Source organism: Erithacus rubecula (genome assembly GCF_903797595.1).
Source record: "Erithacus rubecula genome assembly, chromosome: 3".
Classification (NCBI taxonomy): Eukaryota; Metazoa; Chordata; class Aves; order Passeriformes; family Muscicapidae; genus Erithacus; species Erithacus rubecula.
In genome coordinates, this window is record NC_136689.1 from 88,021,701 (window position 1) to 88,049,614 (window position 27,914).

At 38.0% G+C, this 27,914-nt stretch overlaps 1 protein-coding gene across 1 annotated transcript in view; it reads left to right on the top strand.

Moving 5' to 3' along the window:
• GABBR2 (gamma-aminobutyric acid type B receptor subunit 2) overlaps window positions 1-27,914 on the top strand; it is a 446,541-nt gene that overhangs the window by 271,133 nt on the left and 147,494 nt on the right. Inside the window, exons 9-11 of the mRNA XM_079301095.1 lie at window positions 16,656-16,736; window positions 19,729-19,879; window positions 20,347-20,479. Of these exons, the coding sequence (XP_079157221.1) occupies window positions 16,656-16,736; window positions 19,729-19,879; window positions 20,347-20,479 (365 nt within the window). The remainder of the gene's footprint in view (window positions 1-16,655; window positions 16,737-19,728; window positions 19,880-20,346; window positions 20,480-27,914) is intronic.

A 27,914-nucleotide genomic window follows, 5' to 3' on the forward strand; every position in this document is an offset into this window, starting at 1 on the left:
AGAAAACTAATTTGGTGCTGCTGAAGAATAATCAAACAAAATTAAATCTGTAAATATGAGAATCCTTGCTGAGGAAGCTGAAAAAGCCCAAACTGTATTTTTTAATAATGCAAGTAGAGATTAAATTAATTTTAAATTCCTCCCCAGCACAGTAATTTGGACAGCGCAGGAAATCTGAAGGCTAGTTCCTCAGTTCCTAGAATTGGTAGGTATGACTTATTGTATGTAGGATTGTATGTGGATGACTTATTGTAGTAGGACAAAGGAAAAAAAGGAGACTTTACCATCCTAACTTGTCCTGCCCTGGTGTATACAGTTTCTTGTACATGCAAATCATGGTGAATGCCCAACAGTACACCATCCAGGAACCAGGAAACTCTCAGTGAGGTTTGTCAACACCAGCTTCTGTTACCCTCTGTGTGGTGAACTGTGAATGGAAATATTTATCCAAATTTTTCACCCGTTAGGCTCACTTTAAGCTGGTAAGGAGTAAGAATTTTCTTCCAAAATTTGAGATAATTATTTTTTAATAGATAATGGTCTGATAATACCTTAGTGAACCAAGGCAGCTGAGTTGGTGACCCAACAGCCTGTGAAAAGGTGTGACTTTCTTGTGTCTGGTGCCTTGTGTCTTCAGCAGCCTTGTGGGATGTGTCACCTCAGGCTGATGGGTTCTGTTTTGGAGTGAATTTTAGAAGCACAGAAATTGTCAGTGCCCTGTCTGGGTTTTGGACACTTGTGGGCTCCCTGAGACACCTCACTAATTCCTTGTTGTCTTAGACTTGGAGGAGGGCTGTGGCTGACAATCAAATGAAGTTGCAAGAAAAATTTATTTGTAGTAAGAAAAAATAATTTATGTAGTATTGAAACCTATCAGTTGATTTCATTAATTCATTATTTGTTTCCACCAAAAATTAAATAATGACAAAAATCATGATTTAATTTGTAGATAGTCCTTTTAAAACTTGCTTTAAAACTTCCTTTTACTTATGACTGCTATAAAAGCTATAATAATATAATTTTAGAAAAATACCATCTTATCTGGCACACTCTAACAAAAATTTGTTGTGATAATTCTATTCAACTTTATTTTTAAGAGGCCTGTTTTCTTTCTGAGGTAGAATTAAATTAGTCATACACAGGTTTCACTAAGAAAATGTCTCATGCAAGAAGCAGAGAAATTCAGATGGTTTTTCACCACTTCAAATTATGTGTATAGTGCTTTCTTGATTGTTAAATTACACTCTAGGCTAGGTCAAGGTATAGAATAATTTTTATTTTCAAGTGGATGGGAATTAGATGATTTAGAAGCATATTACTGGGTATCAGAGAGCAGGTAATTTTATGTTTAAGCTCAATGAAAAGTTTGTATGGGGTGTAAAGGAGGCTTTTATTAAGAAAAGAGGAGCAGGAAATTGGACCTCTTCAAAACAGACTTACCCAATTTCTCTTACTAAAGTCAGTGAGTGGGTTTTCACAAAACCAGCTATTGAAGGAAACAGACAATGCACAAGATAGAGCATGATAGATTTAGCTTTTGTTTTCAATTGAATCTTTCATCCACAGAGGTTTTACAGCACGTCCTGTCAAAATCTCCTAAGATATGGAAAGCCCCACTGAAAGAAATAAAAACAGTCTGAGAACATCATGTCCCAAGTTAAAAAAAAATTTAAAAATACAATATAAAAAATGCAGTGTTGGTGTATATGTTCTGTTTGTTCATTACTTCATTCTCATAGGCAAAATCAGGAAACTGATTTGTAAAGAAAAGTCTCAATCTGAGTTGTTATTGCTACTCTGTTGATGAATTGCCACTTATGAACTGGACCTAGCTGAATGATACCTGTAACTCTCTCTTTGGACCTCTTCTGAAAAACTTCAGAATGGTAGACAAATGCCTAAAATAGTTGTTTTGTTTCAAGAAACTTAGATATGAGATTAGGGATTTAACAACAGGTAAAAAAGTTTGTAGATAATATTTCTTTTGGAGGTATTCAAGCAATAAGGATAAACATGGCTGTCTCACAGGGCTCTCATCTCTCCAGCACTGTGTGCTGTAACTTTTGGCAGTGAAGCATGGTGAGGCTGTGTCTGTGTGCTCCCATCATTTCTGTGCCTCCCACCACCTTTGCTCACCAGGCTCAGCAGGGTTACCTGGCCTGGCCCCTGAGCTCTGTGTGTCCTACACCTGTGTCAGCCTGCTCTGTGCTCTCTCTTGCCAGTTCTCCTGGTCTTCAAAGTATTTTTGGTATGTTGGAGGGGTTGGGTGGGGCATGTGTCAAAGCTGTGAAAGGATTTAGCGTTTTCAGGGCAGGGACATGAGCAGGAAAGGACTGTCATTAATGGCTAGTCCAGAAGAGTCCATGAAATTTCCATGGCAGCTCCACTGTCCCTCCCACATACACACACAAGAAATACCAGAAAGCCCATGATGTGCTACCCTTGGATAAAACAGCAGCTTCAAAATCTGCAAGAATGGGAGCATTCTGCACAGGGATGAAACAACGCAGGTGGTGCTGCAGGTTGACATGGTCTCAATACCAGTTACAGAAGTGAAAATTGCTTTCCCTTTGAATTCTAATAATCCTATGCTTTACAGCTCAGGGTTGAAAAACACCTGCAGAAACAGTCCATGAATAGGATATGAGTTATATGAGTTATAGAATATTTTCCATTTAACTAAGAGACTTCCATGTGTAGGAATATATCCACTGCTGCGTGCCAGAAATAACTCGGCAGAGCAAAGGCAAAGCAAGTTGGTGCTGCACATGAAAAACAGAGGTGCTGCCAAACAGCATCAGTGGTGTGATTGAAAAGGAGCCAGTGACTCCTCTTTCAGCTAGGCCAGTGCAGAGGAAGATTTAACACAAGCACTGCTCTGTCCAGCAGCTGTGTTTCCCCTCATGTTCACTCGTGATACTGCTGAGTGAGGAGAAACACGATCTGTGAAGTGAAAAAGTGTTTGAAGCAGGGTGGGCTTAAAACCAAGGCAAAACTTAGGTAGAATTCTGCAATATGTACCATAAATCCTGGCCCCTCTGTTGTCTCTTGTTTTTGTTGGTACTGGTTCTACTGTGGCCAGGATATCTCTGGTCCTCCTAGAAAGTGAGATGGTAAGACCATTGAGGTGAGGAGGGCATCAGGAATAAGGCAAAGATGGTAGCTGGAATTTGAGGGTCCCAGCTTTCCAAAAACACAAGTGAAGATCCAGGGACTGCTCTCACACAAATAATTTCTCATCTAGCATGTGTTTCATGTGTTTGTGGCTGCTGCTTGCTCATGAGTTTTGACATTTATTGTCTTACTTCCCATTGTTCTTGTTTAAATCAAGGTTACTTAAATCTAGAAACAAGAGATTTGTGCTAATTTTTCTGTACCTACTCAAAACACAGGGAAGCAACAGAAAATTTTTCCATCTTTTACTGAAAAGCAGTAAAAGCACTTGACTTGTGTCGAAGCTCCCAAAAATCCATACATGCTATTGCAGAAGAAGGAATTGTTTATACGATAGAGAAGAGACAAAACTTGTGCATAAATATTTTTAATGCAGTTTAGTACTGAGATTCTTAATTTGGATAATTAAAGATTTATGGTCAAGTATGTAACTATATAAAACACATGATAGATTATCATGATAAATAATCAACAGATTATCATTCTGTCACAGTCTTTTTTTTCCTTCTGGATACATTCTATGACTTAAATTTCTATAAAATGCTGTAAATATCAAAGGATTGGTAGCAGTTACTCAGATTCATATGCACTGAGATGTATACTCACTTCAGGTAGGATTTAAAACCCTTTTCACACTTTAATCACTGTGGGTTTGACTTTCAGATTTGTCAGAAATGAAGTTAATGGGACAACTGTCTTTTCTAAGTAGTTGATACTAAGACTATGCTATCAATTTCAGGGAAAAACTGTAAAAAAAATTTAAATTGTTTTTAGCATTTCCTTCTTCCAAAATTCTGCTTACTCTCATACTCCAAACAAGCTTCAGCTTTCTTCACCTACAATTTTAACATTGTCTTAGGCAAAAGGTTAAATTAGAACAGTTAGACACTAATCCATCTCATTTAAAGCATTACAACTTTTTGACTTTTGATTCCACTTGCATCTGTTTTATACAGCAGTTTTCCAAAATTTGGTACATCTTGTGGAGGTTATTTAATCTAGTATTTTATTCCCAAACCATTTAAAAAATTCCTACCATTCTTCAGTCTCATTCTGAAAAAAAAATGCATACTTCTGCTTTTCTAGTTTTAATCAGCTTTGCGAGGATTTTTACCTTATATTGTATTTCACTCCTACATGCATCAATCCTGTCCTAACAAGACAACGTTGCTGTATGCTATCAATTTTCTGAGCAGAATAGATTTTCTCAAACTAGAAGTATCTTGTCAAATTGTTTTCTCTTGGTACCTAAAGTATGAATTTTAATTCTGGAAACTCTTAGAAAGTGTATTTAATGTTATAAAGCACACAAATACAATGCTGCACTTATGCATAAATGATTTGCTGCTCTGGTTGTGCTTTGCTACACAACTTTATTCCAGAGCTGACTGTCAGGTGTATTATATAACTGCTCTATATTAATTATTAAATCCTTTATTATTTAGAGTAATTATAATTTAATGGCTGTAGCTTTCCATGGGAGGCTTTTTCTCTTAATGCTAGTCTGCTTCCTGTAGCTACTCAAACTCCAGATGAAGAAATAAAGGGAAAAATAAATCAGAATTTAAAATGAAACAGCACAACAATGTCATATACCATATTTTAGGAATTTTTTTTTAGCAATTAAAGATATCATTAAAGATAAAATCAATGAGTTTCACTTTGAAACTGTTCTTTGTGTCTCAGTCAGTCTTCTATACCAATTTCTTTGCTCTTAGTAAAACACATTGTTCCTAATTAGCATTAATAGGAAATCACTGTTGGACCTTTCTCCTCCTTTTTATTTTTTTCCCAGTGGATTAGGATAAAGAGATTATTCAAAACAAGTTAAAGCAAGAGGAAGTTTGCTGAAGCAGCAGGAAAAAGGAATTATTACTCTGGAACGTTGACTTTTAACCAGTTCCAGTTGGAGTGGTTTATTTCTCTTGAATATAGGATCAACTTACAGGTAAAACAAAACAAAACAAAACAACCAAATCTGACCAAATCAAAATAGTTTTCTTAATGAGTTTTCTTTTGCAAAGATTATTAATTTTTGAGGGTTTTTTTCCCCCATAAGTTTTAACATAATTAGATTTTAAAATGAAAAATAATGAAAATGCAGTGGTGATAAGTTTTGTAATTGAAGACTAGTTTTCATCCTACATAAATGTACTGGTAGGATCTGGAGGAAGTCAAACAACTCTATTAGCATGAAAGGCATGGATCAGGATGGGCTAAATCCTGAATTTGCCATTTTCTTATGTTTCAAGATTGCTTTGGTCTCATGCTGGCATACAATTCACATATATTTACATCAAAAAATAAAAAGGCATAGAATGGATATTAATAAAGTGAGAAATAAGCTTCTAGGAATCTCTTGGGCAGGGTTGCTGCACAGAAAATTTCAAATGTTGTTAGAATCCCCACCATAACTTTTGTAGACAGCAGCCTCTTGTGAGTGGGTTCCATCTTCTGGATCTGTCTTTTAAAGCCTGTGAGAACTGAGTGGGGCATGGTCATTTTTGCTCCTCTTCCAGTGCTTGAGGTCATGGGGCTTCATATCCTCACCACCTGCTCCCCACAGCCAGTTCCCAGGCTCTGGGTCTCACACGTTTACAGACTCACAGCATCTTCCTCCTGGTAATTCAAACTTTCCAAACTTCTCAGGTGGCCTCATGGGGATCAAAAAGACAGACAAGAAATGTAGATTTTGAAGAGGAATTGCCCAGCAGCCACTACTACTTGTAAAATGCGTCTCTGCCCATGGCAGGGGGGTTGGAACTAGAAGATCATTAAGGACCATTCCTACGATTCTGAAACACTGAAATTTGCAGCCAGGCACACACTTTCCTCACTCAAAGAATCATGCAGTTCTTGGGTTGGACAGGCATCCTGGCATTGTGTAACACTTCGTGTTCTCTCACTCCCTAGAGTGCATTCCCTAATTGCAGCAGGGACAAGCCCGTCCCTTATGGGAGCAGAGTGTTCCCTGAGGACTGGGAAATCCAATTGGTGATCCCGTGTGACTTCTGCATGGGGAGCTGATTGTCAGGGGAAGACTACAGCTCAGAGTCCCTGGCTTTCAATGGCTCTTTGAGTGAGAGCTGTCTTGTTCATGTCAGCAGCAGAAACTGAAGCAGTGATCTAGGCAGGGTATTGCTACTTGGGGGCTTCTGGTTTCCCTAATGTCTCAGTAAGAGCTCATTTGTAGTTGCAGGTTACAGCACAAGTGGGCTTTTTGTTGCTCTAAAGTTTTTCCTGGATTATTCCCCTACAAGTCTTGAATAAATTATTTGGAATAAACCAGCCTGGATGACTCAAAACTACATTTCTTGTACAGGAAAAAACTTTGGCAGTTACTGTACAAATCATAAGACAGGAAAGAATAGAATTTGCAGCTTTGTATGAATGTCATCAGCACTGCCTCTTCTCCCTTATTTGATATCTTAGGATGAGGACAGTGGGGATTCTGCCCTTGAGTTTGACCCTGAATCATGAATAATGCTCTTCATGAGCTACAGTGTTTTCACAGGCCACCTGGTGTAATGGCAAGAATGGTTATTCAAGGACATAATGAGTAGTTGAGATCTAACACATAATATGCACAGCAGCTGCAGCTCTCCTCTGTTTTCAGATTTGGTAACAGTGAAACTACAACCTTTAAATAACACCCTCTTAACTCTGTAAAAGTGTTAAGGATGTAGTATGTAAGGAAGAAGCCAGAGCATCTTGGTTTAGGTCTCTCAGCTGGAGCAGAGCAGGCGCAGCCGTCTGGGAGGCTGCTCAGCATGTGCTGAGCCTTCCTCTGCCAGGGGAGGGGAAACACAGCCTGACAGAAGGTGAGGGAAGGCCCTAATTATATAATCATAGGTATGCATCCAAATGTGTCAAAATGGAGTTTATGATTCTTCCCTGCATGGAGTGAGATCACCAGAAAGCAGGCATGCCTTGCTCAGTGAAGGGAAAACAACCTTGCTGGGACCCATGATTGCTGGCATGATTCTTTGTGCTGGTCAAGCACACATCTGCTGCTCTGGGAGACATTTTTATTTCTGTCATGTTGTGCACTTAAGTTTGGTTATCATTTAAATTAGCAAGGGCTAACCAGCCCTGAAAAGGAGAACTGTATGATGCAGCTCATCCTGCACATCTGAGCAGCCACTGAAAACACAGTGGCAGAGATCTAGCAGCCACGTGCAGGTCAGCTGAAGCTGTCCACAGACCAGGGCTACTGTCAAACTGTTGTGCTGTGCATCACCCCACTGACAAGAAAAGTCTCTCTGGGAAAAGGTAACCACATCAGGCTTTCTATGTAGCTGAAATGTGTTTTTAAATTTGTTTTGTCTACTACAAAAAAATAATTGATATTGCACATTGAATTTAGAATTTCAGTTACATAAGTAATGGGCTTAGTTGTAGCAAAACATTTCTTTTGGACATGCACAAGAAAATCAAATGAAATGCTAGAATATTAAGCATATCAGAGAAGGAAAAGGTCACCTTTATCTCCTTTCTCATTCAATCAGAGTGTGTAGCTGGACTGGAGTCAGGGTCATCCAGGTCCCTGGGGACTCTTTCTTGTCAGGATATCCTCTATCACATCATCTGTCATGTTTGTATGGAAAGCTTAACTGCTGAGCTAGCAGATGGAAACTGGGATTAGGTCACTGTCCTGAGTGTCTTGCATTTTTCAGCTGTGTGTGTACTTTACCCTGGTGAGACAGAAAAGACTGACAGCATTGCAATTCCCATTCTTTTCCTTCCCTAAATGACACTGCTTGGTGGATTTGATTTAAGTTCATTAGTAACTTTTGGCTTAACTGAAAAAAATAATCTGGCAATTTGATAATGATTCAAATCTTTCTTTTGCCTGACTATCCTGGTAGTGCACACTGTGCTTTTTTAGACTGAGTTTCCAGGACACCAGGGACATAATAATTGCATTTATTCCCCTTAGATAAAAGAAGTGGATACACTAATGCTCTGTCATCTTGGGTTTCTTTGGAAACATCATAGATTTTTGAAATGGGTACACTGCAGTCCTGTAGTTTGCTGTCCCTTACCTTTGAATGAGTGCAATGTCATGATGTATCTTGAATTGTGCCTCACAGTCTCTGACATTTCAGTGCTCTGAAGTCAAGCTCAGGTGGCAAGAGAACGTGGCCACCACCTCTCTCACTGCACCTCCACGCCCTGCCTGGTCCTGCCTTCAGTTTTCACTCTCCCAGAGAGACCCTGACAGATGGAGCTGCTGCTGGGCCCTGGGATGCTGCCAGAGGGGCTTCTCTGCTGCTCAGTGTTATCCATGTCCAAACCTGTCACTGCCTGGATGGCCTTTCCAGCCTGGGCAGCTCCTGGGAGTTCTCTCGGGAAATCAGCCCAAGCTTGCACAGGCTGATTCCCTCACACACCTCTCTAGAAACTGGACTAGTGTATGACACAACAATTAATGAAATTGAGCTATCATTATTAATTGAGCAAATGTCTTCTCATGATTGTTGCCTGTAATCTTATATGTACAATGTTATTTCTGAGTCAAGAAAAGCCTGCTGTGTTTGGACTGTGCCAGGAAGAAGTCACTCCAAGTGATAAATGGCATATATATAAATTTTTGTAGACCATGCTACATCCAGATAAATATTAATATTAAAGACGACATGTATACTTACACCATTCAACCTTAAAGAAAAATCTATTTTGGCAAATAAACTCCTAGAATGATGAGGATTTGCATTTTCTGAAAAGTTAAATAATTAAACAGAATGAACAGTAGAACAGAAGCACCCTTGGCTAGACTAAGATGTTGCAGTTGTTGCACATCCATGTATCCTAGAATATAATCATACCATATCCACTTGAATATATATTTTTATCTTGTAATTTACTTACTAGAGTTGATTTAAATTGCTGACATACATTTCAGGTTTTACAGTTTGATTCAGTCAAGATTTTATGTACAATTATTAAATCCAAGAAAAAGTGTAATCTCACGTGCAACCTCATTTCAAACTATCATGGATTTTATTAAGCATCCTAAGAAACAGGAACTTCTATTCAGAAGAATTAAGCTCTGTAAGCTCTGTTTACTTGATTCATCATAACCATTGTTATACTTCATGGATGATCTGCCTTCATTTCTTTATGTTTATTTATACCTTTCTCAGTTTCCTGAATGAAAGCTGTAATGATGATGTTAACAATTCATATTTAAAGAAGTAATAGTTTTAAACAGAGTCTTTATTTATTTATTTCATTATATAGCTCTTTCTTTGATACATAATGTTTGATACCTAATATTTTTAGGTGTTAAATCCATATGAACTATATTGCTAAATTTCTATACAGAGCTAGATGACAGTCTAACAAATCAAGTAAGAGACAGAAGTACAATAAGGAAATTGAAAACAAAGGTTAAGAAGAATCAGTAAAAATAATTTTGTAAGCTCATGAAAATGCAAATTCTTGAAATTTTTATAGAAGAATCTTCTTGGGCTACAAAATGATTGATTCTTTTATGAGTTAGGTTACTTAATGATGTTTTGTGTGCTCCTTGCTTACTTGGTCGCTGTGTCCTTTTGGCAAAATACCATTACTAATGTAGTGAAATTTTGCCCAGGATTAAGACTCCTTAGCTTTTATCCTGACTTTAAGGATACTCTGTTTGGCCTTTGTCTGGTTTGACCTTTCTGTCTGTTTTGCTTTATGGATGACTGAAAGATTTACAGCCAGAGAACTGGTTATAAGGGATAATTATCACTTGCTATATATACTGCTTTCATAACTTGAGATTTCCTGTATGCTGTGTATATATGTTTCCAAAGCACTGAAATCTAGGATTTCATAAATACAACACATAAATAGAACTTTAAATGAAGGAAACAGCTATGCAGCAGTTAAAGTAGAAAGTAGTATTTCTTAGGACAAAAGAAATGTTAAAACTCTAATTACAAGGGTAAAAACTATCACAGTTCAAATCCTTGCAAAGGTAACATGCTTTTCTTCCTTCAGTCTTTATTTTCTGTCAGCTTCTGCTGAAGAATAATCTTCTATCTGACCTGACATTTTCTTCCTTATTTGAACTGTGATTCTTAATCTCAGCATTTTTGTCTTTGAACAAAGAAATGGTTGCCTGCAAGTGGATGAAAAAGGTTTTGCTCATTCATTATTTATAAGCTTCTATTGTGATTCTTTTTTTTTTAATTGGAAACTTTCAATTGGTGTTGGTTATTGCTGATATGTGATAAGGATAACTGAAAAGCTTTTCAGTCCTGTCTGACAAGGATATATTATGAAAGTTAAGATTGCATTAATTTGCTAAGACTTGCTACATGACCCACAACATGAAATGTTTCTGTATTTATTCTGAAGGAAATTAGTGTTCCTGACACTTAGTTTCATTCAGTACCATAGAGGCATTTGAGGCAGCATTTCCAGTTATTTGGTAGATCGTTATTTCATGAAACAGCTTCAAAATGAGCAAGACAGGTAGGGCAGGTTAGCAGAGATTTTGCAGGCAATTTGCACAGGATGTATTGAAATATGGGAAGTGTTCTCAAGCTTGGCATCATTTTCCAGTCTCCAGCCCAATTTTTTCACTGTTTATGTCTGGCCAGTCTTCTTTCCTGCGACTTGCTCTCTGAACACTCTTGGCCACAGGATTGCTGTCGCTCAGTGCAGCACACAATCTCTTCAGGAGCCTTCCCAGGAGGCAATAGATGAAATGAGAAAGAAGACCTAAGACCTGTCAGTGACAAATGATTGCTGGGTGACTGGCAGTGTAGAGTGTTAAAGAAAAGCATTCACTCTTTAAAAGAGAGTGTGAGCAGAAGCTAAATTGGAGAGAAACAAGCCTTAGGACACCATAAGGTAATGTGTCAGAGCACCCTTCACTCTTTCTCTCCACTGAACCTATCAAGGAGCTGCCAATAGCTTGCTAATGGTGAGCTTTAAGACAGGTCAGATATGTCTTTGAACGTGTGAGTGCCTGTGCAGTAGCATGATTTTTGATTCATGCCTAGGAGATTGATTTGAAATTTGAGATTAAAATCTGTGGTTTAATCCCAGCCAGCAGCCAAGCCCCACGGAGCCACTTGGTCACTCCTCCACCAGCAGGACTGGGGAGGGAATTGGCAGGGTAGAAGTATAGAACTCAGGGTTTGACATGAAGACAGTTTAATAAGAAAAGCAGAAGCCATGCACACAAGCAAAGCAAAACTAAGAATTCATTCACCACTTTCCATGGGCAGGCAGCTGTTCAGCCATGTCCAGGAGACCATGGCCCCATCACATGTAATGTTTACTTCAGAAGACACATGCTGTCATTCCAAGCGTCCCCTCCTTCTTCCTTTTTACCTCACTATATATCCTGAGCATGAGGCCATATGGCCTGGAATGTCCCTTTAGTCAGCTGAAATTGCCTGTCCCAGCTGTGTCTGATCCATCTCCCATTCTCCTCCAGCCCCTTGATAAAGTGTCAGTGTGAGAAGCAGAAAGGCCTTAACCCTGTGCAAGCCCTGCTCAGCAAGAACAAAAACATCTCCAGATTATCAACCTTGTGTCCAGCAGAAATCCAAAACACAGGCTTGTACTAGCCACTGTGAAAAAAAAAAAAAACCAACTTTATCCCAGCTGAAACCACCAGAAAATCTTGCCAAATTTTAGAGCCATTCTCTTCTTCAGGTATTTCAGGTGCATATGGACCATGCTTAGTTTCACCTGTTGGCAAACACTTTTCCAAAATTCTTGTGAGGTCTGATGACTAAGTATTCCCTATAGCTGCCAGCAGTCCTGTTGATCTGTGATGCATGAATAAGGATTAATGCTCAGAAACTAAATGGTTCTGTTGTAGGACAAGGTTTAATAATATTGGTGCCTGAGATAGGCTGCTGAGTGCTGATTATGCAGCAAGATTTTCTAAAAGGCTGAGCATCTAATCACTCCCACTGAATTAGTATAGTTAAGCAAAAGGGGCATCTGGAAGAGAGTGGGAGAAGAGATTGTTAAACTGATGTCACAGCAAGGTTTAAGGGAGTGCAGTGATCATGTACTGTGTGGAGAAGCAGGAGAGGCTACATAAAAAATTTTGACAAGCATTTCAAGGAGGAGTCATGGAGGCAGCACCTTTTGCAGGCATGGTTTTTCAGGACAAACTAAGACCTAGATATTTTTTAGGCTTTCAGCTACATGTAATATTTTTCTGCTGCTTCTAAATCAAGGATAGCCTGTGTACTCTAGATGAGAAACCTCTGTGACCCTTAGTTTTCTGGACAATAGTCCACGCAAAGTTTATTAAATTTATTTTTAAAAATTACATTGTATTTGTTTGAAAGTGAACACTCATCACTTGCTCATATTTCTCTCTGTAGTTTGCATGGAATTCTAAGTTTTTAAGAGCTGCAGTGACATAACAGTGTTCTTAGTAGTGTCAAGCTATGGCAAGGTATTATGTGCTTTGAAATCCTTAATCTTCATTTGGAGCCATGTGGTTTGGGCACTGCAATGATGTTAGGACAGACATACAATTTGGCTTTGTGCTGGCATAGACATAGTTTTGACATGAGTATATCTAAGCAGGCATATAGGAGTTCATGAGTGGATACACACATCAATACATGTATTTTGTAAACTTTTTAGGATATAGTGGTTTTTCAGAGGGGCCTTTATAAGCATAAATTGTACTTGTGCTTTTACTGGCATAAACATTTTTATGTTGGTTTAACTGCATCACTGTGAGGGTTATTTGCAATCAGACTGACATAACTGAGGGTGCTAGTAGCTTTAGATACAGTATCATTGAAAGCTAGACAGCATTGTCTACATAGAGGAAAATCCATCTGTCCCATCCCTTATGCATTGCAAGTGTATTTCTCTCATCCTTAAACACTCAGTAGAAACTGTCTTCATGAGGTGTGAACAGTACACTTACAAAAATGTGGTGAAAATAGAAATTATGACATACAGCAAAAGGAACTGAAAGTGAGCATAGACTCATCTGGAAATTCTCAGTGTAAGTAGGTAGTAGTAAAACTGACAATCATAATACTGCTGTGCATTTTGGTAAGTTTGTTTTATTCAGCTGATATCAGTTGCAGGATTTCTTTTTGCTTTTATTGAACAAGAACATGTAACCACCTGATATGCTCTTGAAAATCCTCTGTACTAACTTTGTGATATGTGAACTAATTAATTAAGTGGCAGTGAGTCAATTTGTGTGGAGCTGCTTAAAGTGGGCCATAAAATCTTGTAATAAAATATGTAGAGAAAAGCTTTTCAATATACCTTTAAGAGTTTCTATTCTTTGTTGGTAGCAGGCTTTCATCTTGGTGATATAAATAATCTGTTCTGTGACAATGAATTAACCACAAGGATTGTTTATAATTCCATGAGAATTATGGGCATAAGTTACAGACACATTTTTCTGGGCCAGTTTTATCTGGTTTGGTTAGTTTTTATACTTTTTTGTCCCTCTGTGAAAAACAGCTTCAGATTCAAGTTCTGAAATTTCTCCACTCCTGTCATGGTACTGATAAACATTATCTCACAACCCCAGTACATTTTCTCTCATATTTTTCTTCTGCATTTTAATGTGAGCTTCAATACAATATCTCTATTATGATTACAGAAAGATCTAGTTAAAAATAATAGAAACACTACAGAGAGAAGCCAGCATCATATTCTGAGTATTCTGAAAGGCACTTTGTTGGTGTGTTTCTTTGAAGGAGTTCTGCTCTCTCCTGTCCTTTTGTTGTTGAATACTCAGAGGTTTTGACAGATATGAGCTACATTATATAAATACTATACTAGCTTTAATAACTGAGAATTTCCAAAGGCAACTGAAAGGAATAGCATATAGAAAAGTGAGCCTGCAGTCCCATCCTTAGCTGTATTGAGCTGTGCAAGAGAGAAGAGAACCACAGTCCTGTCTCCTTGCTTCCTTTAATTAATATTTGGAAGTGGCTTTGTCGCTGACCAGCACTTGTGCTTGGGGATCTGAAAAAGCAGCAGCTGTACTTGTCCTTGCTGAGAGAACAGAAGATCAAAAAAAAACCTTTTTGTGTCTCCCCCTGAGCACCCCTGTAATCACACTATAAAGTGAATAGTATATCCTTCCTCTCAATAAAAGTATGTTTTATTTCCCTCACAGACTAATTTTCACAGTTGTCACTACCTTATGATATCAAATATCTTTATGGCTCTTCTTGACTTCTAGAGAATGTGTCATGTCCTCCATGAATTGTCCTTTCCTGTTGGTAAGGGACAAGGGACATTGATCATGTGGTTTCCTGGTAGTAATTACTGGGTTTTTTCTCCCACATTCTTGGGTTTCTAAGCCCAAAAAGCTTGCTTTTCAGACTGCCATGGGAGCTTGTTTGTCTGAATACTGAGCTCCATTCCTGCAAGGGTTAGCTCCTGGTACCTAAGCTAGCTAGTTATAGGGCAGGCACATTGTCAGTGTCACTTCCCCTGTGAAGGAAACCATGTAAGAATTTATAAATCCTGAAAAGAAATGGCTTCATCTGCCACACAAAATAATCACACAAAAACTTCCTTAATTGCAGTACTGTAATCAGATCATAGATTTACACAGTTCTTGTGTATGTCTCTCCACCTGTTATGTGCTTCCCACATCTCATCTAGTCCCAATAAACTCTCAATGCAGAAATGGTTGCAGAGCAATTACTTATATCTCTTCTATGCTCATCAGAGCTATGAGGCTTTAGCCTGTTTCTAAACTTTGAAGCTGGGGCTAGACCAACACCAAGGAGATGCTGTGGACTGTCTGTATCTAATATGCCCACTGCATTTCAATATGCATCCTGATGTTCTTCTCTCTTCTCTCTAGGTTGTGTTTTGATGTTTTAGATCTACAGGTAACAGCTGTCATGCTACAAGTACAAATGGAACTAGATTGGTTCTGGTTTTAGCATTAACCATTTTAGCTTTTAGATGACTACTGGGAATATTTTGTTGTTTAAGATTGTCAAGAATCGATTCATGTATCTACTTCACAGTGAATGTTCAGTCTGTGACAGAAATTATAAACTTATATTCACTTTTAAGAGTATGTGATGCCTTGTGGATGGGCTTTGTGAAACTGCTGCTGGATACCAAGGGATTTTGCTTTTATTCCAAACTACTCTTAGGTTAGTCATGAGAAAGCTAAATAAGTCTTCAGAACTGCAAACTCCAGCTCTTAATGGGTTTTTAATAAATGCCTATGACCTTCTGCCAGATTTGCAGCCCAGTATACAATTTGTTGTAGTCAATTTAAAAAATATAACAATATATATAACAACATAAAAATAAAGATAGTGGTTGGTATTAAGGAAACTTTTGCCTCCTGTGAGGTCTCAGATTGGTATTAGTCAGACTGTAGATTTTACTACAATTAAGCTAGCAGTTCTATTCAGCAGAGCTGAACAGGCAAAATCACTTTGAGTGAGAAAGGAGAAAAGGTTAATGTGGAGCTGTTGGGTGAAATACAGTCTTTCCAAATTTGCCATCTAGCTCAAGATCATCAGCTCCCAAAATCAGTGTCACAAATAGGTTCATGAACTCAGAATTTAAATGTAAATTGGGCTGTGTTTGCCCAGACAGAGAGGTCTGAAAAGAATTTTTTGTCTCTATTGAGCCAGTTCTCCAATGAAATCTTTAGCCAATGGGCCTGTGGTTTGTAAGTCTGATCAAAATGTAAAAGTTTTGGTGTAAAAATGATAATACAGTAAGCACCTGCACTTCTAAGTCATACCAAAAACCCAACAAAAATAGCAGAAAATAATTGATCCCAGATGTTATCAGAAGTTTGGGATAAATGCATTCAGAGTTCCAGGTGCAGTGGCCAAGGCAGCAAACAAATTCCTCTGTCTGCACACTCTATTCTGTCAGGTACAAGAAGGCCATAGGTGTTAGGACAGTCCCAAAATGCCAGATGAGATGAACAGTAAAATTTTAACTCATTTTAACTGGCTTTAGTTATATAACACAGTATATTTTGCAGTCAGGGTACTAATGAGTTGCTAATTCCCAGTCAGAGTAAGAGATTTGATTCCCAGCATATCTGCTAACTAGCCAGTCTGCTCCATACTGGCTGGAGCCTCTACCATGACTCTCCTGGGAAACACTTCACAAAGCAAGATGTCCTAGTTGTTTAAATGGGAGGGGAGTGTGTGATTTAGCTGTGTTTTTTCTCCCAGTAAAAATGTTCTGCATGGTGTGAGCCAGTAAGAAACTGTGTGATCTTTAAGCTGGAGATGACCATATCCAATAAGAGTTTCCTGATTATGTAAATGAGGTCTTAAAAATGCTTTATGTTTCTTTCAAGAACCAGAAATGTTTCTTTTAATGATGTTGGCTGTCTGGCATTCTGATTTAATTATTCATGCCTTATTCTTTCATATTTCTTTTCCTTTTGACATACTGTCAAAAAAGAAAAAATCAGTTAAATAATTGAGAACATGTGAACTGCCATAAACAATCACTCTTTCTTTGTTTCTCTGCAGAACAAAAGGAAGTAAAGGTGGGAGAATACAATGCTGTGGATGACAAATTGGTAATAATCAACAACAGCATCAGGTTCCAAGGTAGGAGACAAAACTGGAAAGAGATACAGAAGTGACATGGATAGCTGCATGGAGTTTCTGAGACTGTGTGCTCTTAAAAAAACTGTTTTAGGATTTTTAATAACAAATGCTGTGACATTGCAAAAAGTAAAAGGGAAAAATGCTTTAAAAATAGAATTTTTAGGTGTAATTTTGAATTTTGAGTGGAATATTGCAGTTTTGGTATGGTATACTTGGTTTTTATTCCAATGATAGGGCAAAATCAAATTTATTTGTGTGTACAAATGTTCTTTGATATTTCATGAAGCAGGTTCTTCACCAATGAATAATGTCCTATTTCATGCCCATTTACCCCTCCCCCAGTTCATCTCCCCTGAGGGATGTTCTCATGTTCTGTGTTTGCAGACACAAGAAGGATGCAGTTGTTTTTCTTTGGGAGGTGTCGGGTAGTTAGAAAATAGGTTTCCAAAGGCTGGCTTTAACATGGCCCATGGGAAACAGGGCCAGAGAAGGTTTTCTGACCAGCATCCCTCTGAAGGTTCACAGCATACATGTATCATTTCTTCCTGCCATTTTTTATCCCATGCTGCTCCAAATATTACACGAGGACTCCCTCAGCCCACAAGCAGCTGGAGTGCAGGCATACCAATGGTTCTCAGTGCCCATGGTCATGGCAGCCAGGTGTGAGCTGAAATGAGTTTTAAGGGTGTCTCCTGTTGAATATAAGCATATACATTATTTTCAAAGCTAATTTTAAAGATTTAATCTTAAGCTCTGCTATGGTGCAGTTCAGTGAGAGAAAGTGAAATTGGCTTTGTGACTTCTGAGTGGTTTTCCCCTGAGTGGTGAGGTGGATGAGCATCAAGCTGTTGTGCTGTTGTACTCCACTACACCTTTCTCCAGTGTCCCAAAACCCAAGGTTTGCATGAGCGTGGGTGGAGTTTCATTAATTCATGACTACTTGTCTGTCTGCTGGAGCTTTCCACCTTTCCTTTTGATATCCCTTGCTGGGCTTAAAAGAGCACAGATACCCAAACTTCTCACATGTCTCTGAGGAATGAGGCTTTGAAAATGAAGAGAGCAGAATCTGTCCCAGTTGTCAAAGTCTGGGACCCACCAGATTATTTTTGTTGCAAGGATAAGCTAATGATGTGCTTAAATACTGATTGAGCCCCATTAATTGCCAGAGAATATATGAAGTATGCATCAATTTACAGGAGACAGCAGTTGTTCATAACTTCTCACTTTTATGGACAGTATATGATGAGGAAAAGTCTCTGTACAGTCTTTTTTCAGGACAAGACTGCTAGATCTTGTCACATCTGAAGGTGGTCTTTCCACCCATACCTGTGGTATGGTTAAGATATTATGTGACTCATTGAATCTTTTCTTTTTACTCAGCTTAGCTTTCCATTAAGACAGTTGGATATTCAATGTGGAAGACACTGATTTCCAGTCAGTATAAGAAGCCTAGTAACTTTAAGTATTTGAAATAGAGAGTAGTAAAAATGTTCCTTTAATGTTTTAAACCATTGGATAAAATTCCACAGCAACAGGAAGCAAGAGGATTGAATGGCCAGTACACAAACAAAAAATAAATTTTATAGACTCAATGTTTGTTTATATTTAATAAATACATACCTTCAATATACTCTGTAGAGTGCAGAAAAAGTAGGGTGAAGGTTTATTTTTTAGTGTTAGTTCTTTAAAATCAGGCATGTATTTTACTGCTTTTTTGCCTTGCTACTTGTCTGATTTTATGAATTATCATGGACTTTAAATACATGCAATGTGGAAGGAAAGAAGAAAATCTCAGGTACTTCTTTCCAATATTAAATCAAAAAATGGTCCCTTCACTGCCACTTTTTTGTAAGCACCTGGAGGAATTTATTTTTTTTTTCTGAAAAGTTTGGCATAAAGACAAAAGGATAGCAAATTTCCATGATCTGAATCGTTTCAACTTATCTCTTAAAGGTAGAGCTATTTTATTTGGCAAACCCTTGAATATTCTTTTAAGTGCAAGGCAGAAGAATGGATGTAAAATTTAGCCTTGACAGCTGCTAGCTAGGGACACACAGCTCTACTTCTGCAGCCCTTGCAGCCCCACCGGAGAGCCAATGTGAAAGGACAGGCTCAGGGGCTGTGGGGCACACAGATCTGTTTCTGAAGGAAGACAGCGATGCTAAAGGCCTTTTGCCAATCTCCTGCACCAAGGAAAAACTTAGTAAGCAGGTGAAATGAAGTGTGGGAAGTCAGGGATGCAGAGCTTTATTGCAGTTGTCAGAAAGCGATTCTCCTCACTAAACCGAGAAGCCTTTAATTAGTTGGAGCTGGCTGTCAATGAAGTTTAAACTTAGTTTTTAAGTTCAGGCATTCAAATCTACATCTGCAAATGGACCTGTCCCCATAAAACTTTTGCTATCCATTTTTCCATATTGTTCCCTTCTGTAGAATCTTGAAGGCACCTAGTCTCCCTTCCCTCCTCCCAGGGCTTCCCCCACCATGCCCCCAGCCCAGGATTGCATTCCAGCCCAGGACCATCATTCCCTGGCCCAGTGATGCTACACTAAGGCTGATCTCCAGACTGGCTGCTTGAATTAGCACTGGCAACAACAGTGGGCACAGAAATGATGATTTCTGTTTTCTACTCATTGCTCTGTCAATTGTTGCAGGAAAGCATAACGACCTAGTAAAATTTACACTCAAAGTTTGCATTTCCTTGTTTATTTACTTTAAAATGAAGCTATTTAGCATGTAAGGGGTTCTGCACCGGGGTTTGGTTGTGTCTTTTCTTCCAAAGAGGATATTTACCTGCTCCAGAAATGCAAATCTTCATGTCAATCAATGTGACTAACATATGTCTGTCAAAGCCAATGATTTCATCAGCTACTGATGTGGTTCACAGTTGCTAAGTGTGCTAATTCAAGGTATGACACTTAGGTGAGGCAAAGTCTCTTGCAGAACTTCTACATCTGGTTGAGCTTTAGCCTTTTTTTCCTTTGTGTAATTCTAGGACTTGAGCCTCCAAAGGACAAAACAATTATACAAGAGGAGCTGCGCAAAATCTCCCTGCCTCTCTACAGCATCCTCTCAGCCCTCACAATCCTGGGAATGATAATGGCCAGTGCTTTCTTGTTCTTTAACATCAAAAACAGAAATCAGAAGTAAGCCATTCGTGTTCCTTCTATCGCAAATTCTTTCGTATTTAATGCCATGTTTGTAGAACCAGTCATGCATGTTTATTTATATACATATATATGTAAAGAAAATGTAAAAGTGAGGAAAGGTGGTATTTTAGTTAATTGAAATCATTGGGTAATATATTCACAATGAAACAAACTATTTAAGTGCTTTTATACTGTCTGAAAAGTGTCATTTTCTATTTTATGTTTGACTGTCTGCTAATAACATTAACCCTAGCTAATTAATCCATCAGTAAAAGAGGAGGTCTTTTTACTGAGCACTCAGAAACCTGGAACAATACCTAACTTTATTAAACAGCAAATACTGTGCATGCCTTTAGATTTCATGAAGTTCTAGAAGAGTTATCTCTTTGCCTGGTTTGCTCTTTGCTCTAGTAGCCTAGCAGTAATCTTTTCCTCTTTAATGCACTATCACCTTTTGTCCATAGACTAATAAAGATGTCCAGCCCCTACATGAACAACCTTATTATCCTTGGAGGGATGCTTTCTTATGCATCTATTTTTCTTTTTGGTCTTGATGGATCCTTTGTCTCCGAAAAGACATTTGAGACACTTTGCACAGTAAGTAATTCTATATATTCTAGTTCAATTCTAGTTGAATTCAGTCTTACAGGAAACTGTGTGAGAAATGCAAGCAGAAAAGTTCAGTAGTTGGATGTGTCATTCCATTAAATCACTGTTAAATCACTGTTTCTTGTAGTTCTTTCCTGGGATATTTTCTGTGACCAAATTCTAGAACATGCACAAAACTTCATTTATGGTGGTGGTGGATATTGTTTTTGTTATTATTATTATTATTATTATTATTATTATTATTAGCTTCAGATGCATTGGGATTTGATGTCAGACTGATAGTTTTGAAATCATATCTAGAGAGGTGATTTACTAAAGGCTGTGTTTGTAGCATGACAACTTGTAATAACTGTAAAGCTACTGTGTTTTCTTTATAATTCAGTATTATTTTAAGCTACACGAGTGCTGTTTGTCTAGATCTCTTTAGTCAGTCTCTTTGGCCAATTCTCCAAAGATTCCTACTTTTATTTCCAGGCCACACTATAAATTCTAGCCTAGATCCATATAGAATACATTCTAGTTGAATCAAAACAAGCCACTCAGAAACCAAGTTAAATATTTCCACCTAGAAACTAGTCTTAATTGTTCGGTGTTATATGCACTTACTCTGACTCACACAGGTCTTTCAAAGAAGGGATGGGGCAAGAATTTTACTGCAAGGATACTTCTTCCAGAAGCAGTACAAAACAGCATTTAAATTTATCCAATACCTTCTCAAGACATTCTAAGACTCTGCTTGACCTGTTGCCTACAAATATCACACTTACTCAGGAGTTTTTGATTCTTATTCTTGTCTCTAGGAAGCTGCAGTTCAGAACACCTTTTGTTTTTAGGAGTCTGAATTTCTGATGTCATAACTGGCAAGAGAGGAATTTTTCTTCAAGGGGATAATTCAAAATTGATGCAGATACATCCCAATATGTCAACTGAAGCCCTCCATACTGACTAGAATCCTTACAGAAGTGAAACACCTTGTGATCTGTTGAGTTAGACCATTTTGAAACACTGGACATTCCGTAGCAATGCCAAGATGGACTGGAAGACACACTCTGGGTGAACATACAGGATTGTCTGAGCTGGGCCCTTAGCTGAGCCTGGACAGGACTGTGTTTCAGACACTGAAACTTTAGCAGCAAAGGAGAAGGAAAGAATATCCAGCCTTCCTAAAACTAGAACTCTAATTCTCAATACGCTAGTAGAAAGAGATGCCTTAAAGATTTGAAAGGGATGGTCCTGTTCACCTCTCAGAAACTAGTCTATAACTGTTAATATAATGGGACCAATAGGAAGTGGAAGATGAAAGCAACCATTTCTAATCCAGGAATTATGTCCTTGGGCTTGGGATGCAATTTTTAAGTCTTTACATCTGCTCAGTCTTGAGGGGCTTGTATCCAGAGCTCCTGATTTCCCTGCCAGGCTGCAGGCCACTGAATGACTGAGCTGCAGCTTTCCTCTGGAAGCAGCCATGGACTGCTGAACAGAAGGAATGTGGGAACCAGAGATACTTATCAGCATCTAGCTGTTCTCGGAAACAGATTTCCAACCAAATGTAGCTGTATATGACTAAATACAGCTAAATGAGTCCCGTTTTACATGTGAAACAGTTCAGTCTTAACTCTGAAAAATGAACCAATGTCCAAAATCCTCTGCCTCTGAGCTAGAACATTTCTTCTATCTGATTTTTCTCTAATCTGCCTCTCAAAATGTAATCACTACTCTCATTTTATAAATGCAAAAAAATTTAACTGTGGGCTGCTTATTTTGTCTAATCCTACATATCTCTTCCTTTTATTCCAATTTGTATCTGTAACATGTTAAGTCTGTTTGTCTGCCATAGAGGGATAGATCTCCACTCGAGGAAAACACTTACTTGACTTAGGTGACCAGTAAAATAAAAGGGTGGGAAGAATGCTATGTCCTAAACCCAAACTTCGATTAAGAAATATCACCTTGTGCCTTAAGCAGAGTTGGTTTTTTGGGTTTTTTTTTTAATATAGTTAAATGCCGTATAAACAGAGCAGAGTCTGAGATTTCTTCTGTCTTGGTTTTCCAGATTTTCCGTCCTGTACAGAAACATTTCTGATTGTATTTCTGTGCATGGCTACTGTTTCTTAAGAAACTCAGCAATTAGTACTATTGTCATAGATGCAATAATCCTTCAGCAGCCACCAATAAGGAATGCTTTTTCAATCATCCAACTAATTAAAATGATATTTTAAATTTTTTTTCTCCAATTATATACTTTTTAATAGGATAAGTAATGCTTCTCTTAGATATCATCTCTACATGGCTACCATTCACCATGGCAATGCACTTTTATTGTATCTAGAAAACTCTGAATTAGTTCTGTGAAGTTTGTAAATATGGGAGGCAAACGCACTTACCTGTTGAATAACTCTTCTCTTTCTCATCCTCTCCTCCAAACATCCACCAGGTGCTGGGTACAGAGTATGCATTTGGCTCTGTGTCATGAACATCCTGATTCTCATGTGGGCAATGTGCTTAGTGGTTTCATAAGTTCTGCTGACAGATACCAGTGCTTATAGGATCAGGCGAGGTCAAATCGCTCTTCATCATCCGTCTCCCTTGAAATGCATGATTTTTGATTACTCATTCTAGCCATGAGAGATTAGTTTAAAATTCCCATTTTATTTCAGACTGCAGCTTAGTCTTTAAAAAAAATCGGTTACAATTGAGAATGATCATAAAAAGCCATTGAGGCAAGTCATCAGGATGTAACAACTGCATCTCAGACACAGACAAGATACTGACATATGGCTATATACCAATGAAGGGAGGTTTCTTTGGAAGAGAAGTAAAAGATTTCATTCAAGTTTTATAAGTACATACAAAGCTGTAAAGCTGTCGTTAGTGTGTTATCCCCTGTTTAAGCCAAGTAATTACCCTTGTTGTCTTCTGTATTTCAGAAGTGATGAGATCTCACCAGAGTAGCAATATATACCCAATAATCAGTGTATCTAATTGGATATGTTATATATGGTCTCTAAATTCTGACAATTTTTGGCAAGCTTATTGGAGGTCCTTAAATCTTCTCTGTTTACTAAGGTGTTCCTACCACAGCAAGGGGATTTGGAATAGGTGGTCTTTGAGGTATTTTACAATCCAGGCCATTCTATTGTTCTGTCCTTACAAATTCAGGAAAAATGGTTTCCAAATTGTAGGTATTACATTCAAATCAGTTGGGTTTGTTTCCTCTAGAGCATGTTGTTTGTAGTGCTGTTTGGAGGGTGAAATGCTTTGCAACATCAGCTCTTTTTTTTAATTTTCAACGGTTTATGTCTACATGTGGCATATTCCTAATGCTGTAATATTCCAAGAACACTGAAATATGTCCCAAAATCACACCAGTAACACCTGAAATGTTCAAAGGATTTATTTGCTAAGTTGTACTACTGCTTTCCACTCTGTTAGGCCCTGGGTGTAGAAGGAAGTGGTTTATATGTCATTATGCTGAAACATGGAAACAAGTGTTAAATGTAGTGAAGAGTCAGCAAAGCACTTTAAACATATAGTAAAAAAATTTGCTGAATAAGGGTATATTATATTAGTCATTAAAAGTATAAAATACAGATTCTGTGACAGAGTGATAGAGTGAATGATTGGTTCCAAAACACACTCATTTTATCTTGTTGTGCTCATTTTCTATGGAAAAGTAATCAGTACATTTGAATACATAATAATTCTGTGTTTTCACAGTAAGAACTCGTAATAGCAAATATTGCATAATTTAGTTTCATATCAGAATTGGAGATTACGTATCATATTTTATAACTCCAATTATATGGAATTAAAATGATCCAGAGCAGTGAGTTCTGAGAAAGTGGTCAGTGTATTATTGAACCATTAGATCATGTCTTACTTAATAGCAACTTTATTGGTTGCACAGAACAAGAAAAAGCAATACAATATTTCATTACATCCATATGTATGCCAAAGTACATAGTGTTTTAGAGAGAGAGAGAGAATGAGAATGATTTATCTTTGTTTTTAATCTCACAATCACCATGGTATCAGAGCAATAAAAAAATTAAAAAAAAAAAAAAGACAAGTTAGAAGTAAGGGTGTGAAATGAGATGTGATGCCAACTGGAAAAATGCAAGCAAGTGGAAACATATTTCAAAGCAGTCATTATATGGAAGAGAGAGACTCAAAATTAGAAATGTTAGTGACATATCCTATGAATAGAGTTTGAGGTGGCATACTAAGTAGAGATACTTAAAATAGAGAGAATATTAGATAAGATCATAACGTTTAGACTTCTGTAATAAATTCCACTGAGAATTTAATGATTTACATTTAAGATGAATGTCTCTCCAAGCTGGAACTGCTATGGGATGAAAGACTATTATAGTCTTGAGTACAACCATAGACCACTCTGTTTTGTATCTTCCTCAAATAAGTAAATCTAATTATTAAGTTGGAGCTGAAGATGTTTGAAGTACTCCATGTTGCTCTCACCTGTAGTTCCACAAAAAGAAGGCCTGGTTCATTAGGTACTGGTAGAGTGGACAGCTCCTCTTCTCCTCAGTCTTGTAGTTCTGATCTGTAGCAGGACTTTCTCCTGGGCAGTGTGCTGCAGTGGCACTTTGCAGTGACTGGGAAGTGGCAGAAGATCTGTCTGGCATAATTGAATGTGGGGTTCATGCTTTGATAGGAGATACCTATTGTGCAGATAGAATATCCTTTACACTCCAAAGTGTTCTGCAAAGGTGCCACATAAAATATAAGAGGATTTAAATCTTGCAATTTACATAGGCACTAAAATGAAGCATGCTTTATCTTGTCCATCATTAGTTAGCACAGTTTATATGTGTTGCCAAGGCCAGGCAGGTGTTCTGTGATTTCAGGTGATCTCACGGAGCCTGGTCAGTTTTTTGGCTTGGATAAAGTGAAAAAAATGGTGTGAAGGTTTTTGCACACTGCAGGCTGTGCTCAGGCTCTTAGATTTCAGTTGGTTGCTCTCAGCCATGATGTGGGTATTTGGAAACACTGTACAGAAAGGTGAGCCCAAGCAGTGGGGAGGGATGGAGAGACAGAAAGAGAGAAGGAGAGAGTACAGACCATTGACAAAGTCCAGCTCACTACTACAGTGTGTGTGTGACTACCTTTTCTCAGAAAAACATCTTGAGGACATGTGTGCTCATGGAAACAGTATATGTTGTAGACCTTATATCTTCTCAAATGTGCATTTTAAAATGTGACCTTTGAACATATCCAGATATTCAGACGAACTTAGTAGTATTATTAATTATGGGTCATGAACACTTTTGACTCTGTGCCTTGCAACAATGTGAAAGGCAGATTTTTTTCTTTTTTCTAAACCGGTTTTCTTTTAATATTCTTATATCTGCCATGCTGAGAGAACAGCTAGGCAAGGTGGAACCCTGTGGTTAAATTTCACCCTATCTAGGGAAACCCTGAACCTCTGAAGGGTGGGGATTGCAATGTGATATGAGTGGAGAGACATCCTGAAAAACACATTAAATAGAAGGTAATATACAGTAGTGAGGAACAGGCAGAAAAAGGCAGTTTTGAGCTGCTATGAAATGGATTCCTAGGGATGGAAGCAGGATGCAGGGGGAGGGGGATGGTGAACAATTTGCTGAAACTCCGAAAGCTGGCTGAGGGCCGCTCTAAAAGGAGGGACGTGCCTCTAATAGTAAAGCAGGTAGAGGGAGAAGATGTATGAACCTTCTGTCTTTTTATTTATTTCTGCTTTGTCTTCACATGTCACTTTGCATTTTCTCTGTTTTACCAATTTTGAGGCAACAGACTGAAAGGAAATCTGCGGTTTTCTCTGTGGGCAAGAGGACACTTGGACCCTGTGCTACCAAATAGCATGTGGCCTTGATATTTGGCTAGTCGATGATGTGGTCCTTATTCAATTCATGTCCTCTAAGCTCTTCAGGAATTCCCCAAAACTCAAGGCTTTGGTTTGGTTTGTTGTGGGGTTATTTTTTGGGGGGAGAGGGAGATGTTTCCTGTCTTCAGACTTTATGTTTGCCTAATTCTTTTCCCCAAAATGTTTAATTTTGGCCAGAAATTTAAAAGAAAATCCAACAGATACACATTCAACTTCTATTGAACTGCAAAAGGATTTAGACCTCTAATCTATTTGTTTGTCTCTGGAAACCAGAGCCTTTGTATTTTTCATCTGGCCTTTTTAATTTTGTGTGTATTCTTCAGTTTATTTCCAATTTAATTGTTTAGCTGTTAATTTTAATCTCCCTTTTCTGTTTAATCTTTTCCATAATTGTTCTCCCTGTTGTTCAGTCTGAGACTGATCTCACTACTATTTAATTCAACAGCAGCTCTGTTACTGAGTTTAACATGAGCCTGATCAGCTTCTATTTTAGTAAATGACATTTTCTTGAGGGTAAAGAAAAAAGAGTACAGACAAAAGTTATAAGGTTGAATAGATCCTAGAAACAAAATTATGTCATATGCTGAAGCAAATACACCACAACCTTGCCAGAGATGTATTAAGGTAATATTTTTAGAATGTTTTCCTCTCCTTCAGTAGAAATAGCAGACACTTTTTAAAGCCCCCTTGTAGAAACAGGAGAAATGATAACATCTCTTACACTACCCATAGATTAACTGTGAAAAATGATCTAAAGGATATTAAGAAATCACTACAGGAGATCTCACAGCATGAGATGAACCTCTGTATTTAATTTATGTGAAAACAGCGGGATTCAATTCTCCAACATTATTGCCACTTATGTTTTACAGGAATCTGTGCTGGTGCCACACAAATTCTAAAAAATGAGCTAAAAGTCAAAAGAAATTGTCAGAAATGTCTGATATAAATGAGAAAAGTATCATTCAAAGGGATGAACTCATTCTTTGGGGTCTGCTTGTTCTCACACTGTCAATTCTGCCATCATTAATAGAAGCAGAGCCATAACCCAGTGTAAACTTGTTGAGATGAAACATCTTTGTTCATCATAATTATCCATTATGTCCCCAGTTTTCCAAGAAAAATAGAATGCTTAATTTCCGTCTTCTGCTTACTCCACAAAAATCAATGCAATTGTCCACTTAGAGACAGCTGTGCTCTCCAGGGCTAAATGCACAGCATGGTTTATTGTCACATTTGTTCCTTTTAAGTACCTAAATCTAGTTCTTAGGTGCCACCAAGCTGCTCAGCAGCAATGTTCAGCTGCTGCCTAACCCTTGGGCAGTGCAGCTTCCACCCACAGTGTGTGTATAACTGGCTCATTATTGGTATTCCTCGAGTGAATCAGTCTGAGACTCATAAACAAAGCTGCAGAATGGAGTGTAATGGAAAGAAAGATTTCCAAGTTTTATTAAAAAAAATAAATTAACTTCTTGAGGTGGGGAAAAGTATGTTTGTGAGAATCTTAAACCTGAGTGATTCACTGCAGAAACATAATCT